Raw genomic sequence first — 8,465 nt, forward strand, 5'->3', positions numbered from 1 at the left:
CTGCCTCTAGTGGCATAGGAGTGGTAGCACAACTACTTTAATTTCAACACTAAATGAGAATGCCACAAAGTCTTTATTATTTTATTATTAATTCTGACATTACCTCTTGTGCATACCTGTTTTTTGCGCCACTGCCTATGAATCATAACAAAAGGAAATATTTCATTATTAATAAAAAAATGATGGAAGGGTCTCACCGGGACAGCGTTTGTGTACCCGGGCGGTTCACTTCATTGGGCCTGGAGCGTGAGCGCATCGGGTCCGGTCCGGGAAGTGAGCGTATGTTTTCCACGCTCTTTCAACCTTCCTTGGGGGGGGGGGGTTGCCGATTTATGTTTTCGCATCCACCTGAATAATGTGTAGTTGCGCCACTGTCTCCTCCCACATCATTTCATAGGGTTGGAGTGAATACAGGGATCATTGACCATTCTCTCTAGATCAGAGATCGAACTCCAGTTCTTTAAGAGTCGGTGTCCTGCAGACTTTAGAAGTGCTTGTCCCAACACCTTTTATGTATCTTTAGCAGTAGTATCTGTTGCTGTGTTAATGTGACCTCATGATCCTATTGAAAAATGAAAACCCATTTTCAGTTTACTGGCAGAGGCCATCAGGTTTCTATTTGAAATGACCCGATATTTAACAGAGTTCAGGCACACCAATCAGATTTAAGGCCTGACTTTGACTGTTCATGTTTCATACCTATTTGTTGTGTACTCTTTGAGATGCTGTGTTAGTTTTGCACCAAATGTAATAGGATGGAAACTGTCTCAAAAGTTCAGGTTTTGTGTCATAAGTCCAGAAATCTTTTCCCCCTCAAAGGTTGTAGAGATTTTTAAGATGTTTCTTTGATAAAATGTCTTAGTAGTTAGTAATTAATTCATGAACAGTGACCTTAACTGAGGCAAGTGAGACCTACAGGGTTCCTCCGTGACCTCCTGGATGAATCATTGATGAGTCATTGAAGTAATTTTGGTTGGTTGACCTCTGCTGAGGCGATTCACTGCCGTTCCAGCTACTTCATCACTGTGGCCATTTGAATCCCAAAGCTTTAGGAATAGCTCTGACTGTCAGATGTCAGTTACATTGCTTCTCATCCATTCCTCATCTTCCTCCCATTGGGGTGGTGATTTGTAGCGTTTTGACATCTTTCAGGCTCTTTCTGTTTAAGTAATTTCTTGATTCTACTCATCTAGTAGCCACATTCAGTGAAAATGAACTCAAGTTTCCAAAAACCATGGTCACGCAGAGTAAATTTATAACTAGCTTGGTTTGGAAAGCTAGTTTTCATTAAGAAATTATGTCATTATTTTAAAATTGCATTATTTGTCTGATACAACATTTTTTTCCATCCCAAAAAAATAAGTGTGTCAAAAATGCAAAAACAAGATATCTCTAAGATAATTTTACAGTAATTAAAACTACAGTTAAGAATTTTTTAAAGAAATATTTAACAATTGTGTTTTTGTATTTCCTATTTTTGTTTGTGTCAAATTTGATAGGTTGTTTTTATTATTTATTCGATCAAGTGGAAAAATAAAACCCCTGAATCTGAAACCCGGAAGTCAACCGCAGTGCGACCAGGAAGTTCTTTCATTTTACCTCAACACCGAAATCTTTTAGCTCAATTTACCTGTGATGCCGATAGCCGGACCAAAACAACTGCATTACCTTTGTGTCCTGTTCTGCAGGACGCCGTTTGCCCCTCAGTCCGCTTTTAAGCTATGGTTTGGCCGGCTTCAGTGAACTGCAGCGCAGCCGCAGAACGGAGCTGACGGTTTTTAGTGGAGAAGAAGCTAAGCTGCTAACAGCTCAGGAGCAGCTAGCTTCATGTTGTTTATCCACCGCGGACTCCTGCTGTCTAAGGCTCATCTGGATCGTCCCAAAACACTCGAGGTAAAGTAAAACTGTCACCTGCATGAGACGTTTGCGTGTGGATTGTGCATTTTATTGTCTGGAGTTAGTTTATCTGTCGCTGTCAGCTAACAGAAATGAAATGTTGTCGTTAGCAGCGTCAATAAACAGCCACAGCCCATCACATGTGTTCAGCTCAGAGGTTCGTCACAGCTAAATACCCCATTTACCCAGATATATTAAGTTATATCACCATTTCTGTACACTGATATAAATTATCATCCAAATCTAGTTTACCTGACATATCATTTTTTTTTATTTCTCCACGTAAGAAATGCATGTTGAATCATTTAGCTTCACCCTTGCAGCTGTTTTTATTTTATTTTTTTAGAAAAGAATACAGTAGAAATGTTCGTCATTGTCCCACAATGGGGAAGTTCAGGTGTACCAGCAGCAAGTCAAAGGAAAGTGGGATCATGCAGATTCACTCAAAGGATAAAAATAAAAATAAGATCAAGAGATTTTAAAATAGGGAAAATTGGAAAACATGGGATAATACTGATCAATCTATGAATATAAAAATTTGAGTCATTGGGGCATGCCATTAGCTATTACATAGGTAATGCTAGTGGCATTACCTATGTAATAGCTAATGCTAATGGCATTACCTATGTAATGTTCCCTGAAACACACACACAGTCCCTGAAACACACACACAGCACCCTGGATTTCTGACTCCAAAACTCTTTTTAACTTGCCCTCACGGCCACAAAAATTGCCCTATTGGTCTCAAAGTCGCTCATGACATAGATATGCATGCCTGCTCCTGTAAAATGTTTTCAAAATTTTGCTAGGGCTTATGTTTTTTTTGTCAGGGGACTTCTGATCGACACTGGGTGTCTCACAAGAATAGAAACTGACTCCAGCATGCTCTCTGACAGAGAGAGCCAGTCCAGGTGCAGATACTTAATTACCATAGCAACGGGACCCAGCCAGAGGCAGTCAAGTCTCACGAACAGGCGCAGAGAGAGGTCTCACATAATCACACATTTCCTGTGATTATCCTTATTGTGGTGAAACTAGTCAGTCATAGCATTATGGTGATGGATCTGGCAAATGCTTTAGTCATTGCAGTTTGGTGGTGAACCATGTTCAACATGGCAGAATTTCACCGACGTGCCTCTGATAATTACAAAGGGAGTAAGTCCAGCAGCAGCTAGAATGCTGGGTCTGAAGCGACGGAAGGGAGCTATTATTTTTATTGGGGATTGGAGTTACGATGGCGACGTAAAAATTTAAAAACGAGTGACTTTTTGACCCCAAAAGAATTTTGAAATCGCTCTCATGGCTGCAAAAATTGCTCTATTGGTTTGAAAGTTGGTCATGACATGTCTGCTCCCGTAAAATGTTTTCAAAATTTCTTTAGGGCTGACGGTTTTCTGTCAAGGTGCTTCAGAGTGAAATCCTGTGACAGGGTGACCTCAGGCACTCAACCATTCCTTTTCAGACTTCTCTGAAAAATTTCACAGCTCAGCGCAAACAATCTTTTTCTCATCACTGCCATTACTGTGAATGAGCTACAGATATGAATCGCAGGACTATCAGAGACGACAAATAGCCCTCTCATACGCTTCAAACAGTTTTTGGATCGAGCTTACGGATCCTGAACGGGAAGCAGTTTTTCGGGCTGCTTTTTTTTAATCAAAACTGACTGGGTGTCTCATAAAGATAGGAATCTTCTTCCATCTTTCTATCTCGCACACACAGCAGTTGGCTGAGGCTTAATCACTATAGCAACAGAATACAGATAAAGGCAGAGCTGCTGGCGGAACACTTTAATACAGAGGGCAGAGCAGAAGGTCAGAACTACAACATGGCGGATCACTCAGTTATTACAGAGGAGCTGAGCTGGCATTTAGAACTACTTGCTGTTTTGGGCATTATATAGCTGGATTAACCAAACCACTGTTACACATTGGATTAGTGTGGCCATTTAAAATGAAGCTTACTGAAAATTTCAAACTTTTATTGACATTTTTCACATCAGGTAATTGCTCTTTTGGGCTTTATGTGACTGGTTTAAACAAACCACTGTTACACATTGAATTAGTGTGGTCATTAAAATTAAGCTTACTGAAAGTTTCAAAATAAAAGCCTGCATCCTCCTCTCATGTCAGTGCACCGCCGTATTTGCAACTGAGGAAGGTTATCAAAATAAAAAAATATTGTTCATTATGTGCATGTATGTGTGAAAAACCCCCAACCCTCTTCAATATGAATAAAATATATTCCTGCTGCTCAATTAATTTAAAATGTTCTTTACTTGGTATTGAAATAGTCTGGTCCATACAGCAACTGTGGGAAGTGTTTAAAAAATGGGACCAATATAAATAAATTCAAGACTGTTTCCCTCTTACAATGYAATTTTTTTTGTATATTAACTGAATAAAATGAATCTGTATGAGGGAAACCAAGGTGACATAATCTATTCTGGACAGAAAACGGATAAAGACCTTACGTTTTGTTTTACCGCTTAAGTTTTTCATTAATATTGTCCAGTTCTACTATTAATTGATTTATTGCGACTAATAATTTAATTAGTATGAACAACTGCGCAATAAAAAGGTATTTCAGTAAAGAGCGGAAACTCAGCATGAAGACGTGGTTTGGAGCTGCTCAGCGTGATGAAAAGTAGTTTTACTCGTCCTTCGTTATGCTTTCGTCTCTCATCAGCTCGTCTGTTGGAGCAGAGGAACGCAGTGGAAGTTGGTGGGATCCTAACGTCTCTCGTCTTTACCGACCTTGGAGATGACGTCACAACAACAACAACCAATCCCGAATGCCGGTATTCCTGCTCACCTGGCCCCGAACTCCTCGGCTCACTCCCAGCTGCGGGTGGACTCCAGTCAGAGCCGGGCGAACAGCGGGCCGCTGGAGCACAGAGCGTCGCTAGGCAGGAGGGGCTGCCGCAGCGTGGCGGCACCCAGCGACCAGACGGCCAACAGAAACATTTCCGCTCGCTCCACAAACTCCGGCTCATCCAGACAAGACGGGACCTTTGAGCCGTGGCCTGAGGAGGCCGTAGACAACTCCCACGGGCTGTACTCCCTCCATCGCATGTTCGACATCGTCGGAGCCCAGCTAACGCACAGGGACGTCAGGGTGCTGTCCTTCCTGTTTGTCGACGTGATTGACGAGTACGAGCGCGGCGGCATCAGGAGCGGCAGAGACTTCCTGCTGGCGTTGGAACGCCAGGGCCGGTGCGACGAGACGAACTTTCGACACGTTCTCCAGCTTCTGAGGATAATCACCCGCCATGACCTCCTGCCTTACGTCACCCTCAGGAAGCGGCAGACTGGTGAGTTACAGTTCCTGTTCAACGGCAGCTGCGTTTCCATTAACCATAGAACTGCACAACTTGAATTATGAAAATAAATTTGCTCACTACAAACAACAATTTTTAAGAAAACTGACATTTTAATAAAAAATCCTTTGCTGGAGAATGATGTTGTTTTTCAGACAAATTTAAATAGAGATATTTTGCAAAACTGCTATGGAAACATTTTTTTTACATTACACTAGTCACATGATCAACAGCCAGACGTTACTACTGGCAGAAACGACAAAAAAGACAACAGGAAGTAGTTGGAGTGTTATGCACCCCCCGTGGTGGTAACATAAACAAGTGGAACGTAAAATGATTACAAAAGAAGGTTTCACAAAACCAAAACAATACAGTTTAACCCAATTAACACTCAAAAAAAGATTAACAAACTAAAAAATATTAAATGCAAATTAAATTACAAATTGTCCAAACAAGTCAATCCAAAGTACGTTCAAACAACCCAAAAGGGAAAAGGTAAAACACACAAAGGCGGCACCAAGCCTCCCAAACACGAGCTTCTGGCTTGAGAAAACAAACTACAGCAAAGTCAAAACTGAACAAGCAGAAACAAAATGTGCCAAAACTACTCAAAGGTGGGGGACAGCTCAACAAAACCTCTTCCTACTGGCTGCCCCACAGGAGAAATGTTTCAGGAGCCTTTTATACGGTGCAGGTGGGCCTCATCAGTGACTGATTGGCTTGCAATTCCACCTCTGGTCCAATAGGGTCGCTGCTCTCCTGCAGCCTCCAAGCAGCCAATCAGGAAAGTGTTCTCTCACAGCTGAACCTGCATAACAGAAAGAGCCTGCAAGAGGCCAGGGGTCAACAGCAGCTGCGTCTCCATTAACCATAGAACTGCACAACTTGAATTATAAAAATAAATTTGCTCACTACAAACACAGCAATTTTGAAAAAACTGAAATTTTAATTAAAAAATATTTTGCTGGAGGATGATGTGGTTTTTCAGGTGGATTTAAATAGATATATCTTGCAAAACTGCAATGGAAGCACTTTTTTTCACATTACACTAGTCACATGATCAACAGCCGGATGTTACTACTGGCAGAAACAACAAAAAGACGACAGGAAGTAGTTGGAGGATGATGTTTTTGTTTTTTCAGACAATGTGCAGCCAYAAAGTTTACAAAAAGTTGTGAATCATTGTGTGTCAGGCTTGTTTCTCCTACGCCTGCGTAAGATGCTGATGTCTCCTCTGATTGGCTGAGCTGTGAATATATTTTATTTAACTGTTTACATTCACGTATGACTTTAATTTCCTGTTTAATGGAAACACCATAAATGCAAAATGGTTTTGTTTTCAAACATTAGCAGAATATAGACAAAGATTTGCACACATTATCAGTGTAGACGCAGCTATTCACCAGAAACCTGTAAACATTTTACCAATCAGAGGATTAAAAGTGTTTTACACTCTAGAGAGAAACATTGATTCTCTTAAAACCTCTGAAAGAAATGAAATCAGTTCAGATCCACTTAGAAGATCAGCAGCCAACTTACTCCAGTACCAAACTGGTTCTAGTGCTTTCTCAGCTCCAAGTAATTCATGCAGACAAACTTTCTCCCTGCATTGTGTTTCTCTTAGAAACCCAACAGGAAGAGGGTCAAACATTTACCTCTGGGTCACCCAAAGGCTGCTGTGGCTCTGCTTGGCCCTCATGGACAAACATGAACACCTTCTCAGGATATTTTTAGTTCAACTGAACTATTGAGATGCAGTTTTCACTTCAGCCTCACAGGGGCGATAATGTGCTGACTTATACAGAGGAGGACGAGGAGAGGAAAAGAACTGAATAAAGGGATTTTCAAGCAGAAAATAAAAAAATTAGGCCTTAAACAGAATAGCAGACTGGTTGTTCTGATGAAACCATTTAGAAAACGTTTTCAGCCTGCAGTGGAACTTCTTAGGTGGGAGAAGAACTTTTTCTGGCGTCTTTGTTAGATCTAAGGAAAATCAGCTAAAGTCCAAATCCAGCCAGCCTCTGGTCAGCCCAAAGTCCTCACATCCTGTTGGAGGAACCTCCGTTGATGCATTCAGGTACAGCTGGGACACAAGGCTGCCAACATATCAAAACAACTCTAAGTGATTCAAGCATGTTTCAGTCGGCACCGTTTTCAAGCGGCTGTATTATTGTATCCATCCATTTGCTGTTTTTACGTGTTTTTACAGTTTTATTAATGGAAAACAATCGAACCAGGTATCCAGTCAGTTCAATTAATTCCAATTGTTAAAGTTGTAGAATGAAATTAAATCAAATTCATGCCAGAAATGGAAAGTTATTTTCTGTTTTACTCAACATATTTCATTCCATACTAAATCGTGCTGAAAAAACACCGAACTGTGACTTTAAACCTGAATATGGGATTTTCCTTCAATACAATTTCTGCTGCTATGCTGATATTCAACTGTATTTTTGCATTGACAATCCATCCAGCCAAATAGATTAAAAGCACATTATAAACCTGTAAAGGTTTGAGTAAATTGAGAGAAGACGCACCTCGGGAACAAACTTCTGTGGCCAATCATTTCCCTGCAGTGGCGTCTCCTTTGCAGTCCGTACCTCTCGGTGGAGTCTTGGGGTTATTTTTATCCAGGATGTACATTAGTAACGTCCGTGGGGCCTCATCGTTTCGCTTGCACATCAATGCCAGAGTCCTGAACATCTTGTTCCTGAATAAAACATTAATCTGTGTGGTGTCTGCACAACTGAAACTTCTTAAAGGGCCAGCAGACCTAAAATCCTGCAGAATCAGAAGGGTTTGGTTTTATTCAACTTTGGCTTTTCTAAAACGCCGTCCTGTGAAGCTGCACTTTACCCTCCCTGGTCGCCCGACAGAAGACGTTGTTTTCAGGCTGTTTGGTGAAAATTCAGACTTTTTTCTAGAACATTTCTGTGATTAATCTCAAAATTTCTGACTTTTTCTTGCAAATTTTTTACTTTTGAAAATCAGAAATTTTTACGATTAATTAGATCTCTCTCTCTGTATCTCTCTCTCTTTCTCTCCTCTCTCTTTCTCTGTGTCTCTCTCTCTTTCCTCACTCTTTCTTTTTCTCTCTCTCCCTTTCTCTCTGTGTCTCTCTCTCTTTCTCTCCTCTCTCTCTCCCTTTCTCGCTGTCTCTCTCTCTCTCCCTTTCTCTCTGTATCTCTCTCGCTCTTTCTCTCTCTCTCTCTTTCTCTCCTCACTCTTTCTCTTTCTCTCTCCCTTTCTC

The 8,465-nt window shown here is 41.0% G+C and overlaps 1 protein-coding gene across 1 annotated transcript in view; it reads left to right on the forward strand.

Moving 5' to 3' along the window:
- Positions 1 to 1,568: 1,568 nt before the first annotated feature.
- The window catches only part of dedd (death effector domain containing), a 10,160-nt gene continuing 3,263 nt past the window's right edge, over positions 1,569 to 8,465 (forward strand). The window contains exons 1-2 of the mRNA XM_008414905.2: positions 1,569 to 1,893; positions 4,585 to 5,209. Coding sequence (XP_008413127.1) covers positions 4,660 to 5,209 — 550 coding nt within the window. The 5' untranslated portion in view covers positions 1,569 to 1,893; positions 4,585 to 4,659. The remainder of the gene's footprint in view (positions 1,894 to 4,584; positions 5,210 to 8,465) is intronic.

The sequence above is a fragment of the Poecilia reticulata genome, linkage group LG7 (assembly GCF_000633615.1).
Source record: "Poecilia reticulata strain Guanapo linkage group LG7, Guppy_female_1.0+MT, whole genome shotgun sequence".
NCBI lineage: Eukaryota > Metazoa > Chordata > Actinopteri > Cyprinodontiformes > Poeciliidae > Poecilia > Poecilia reticulata.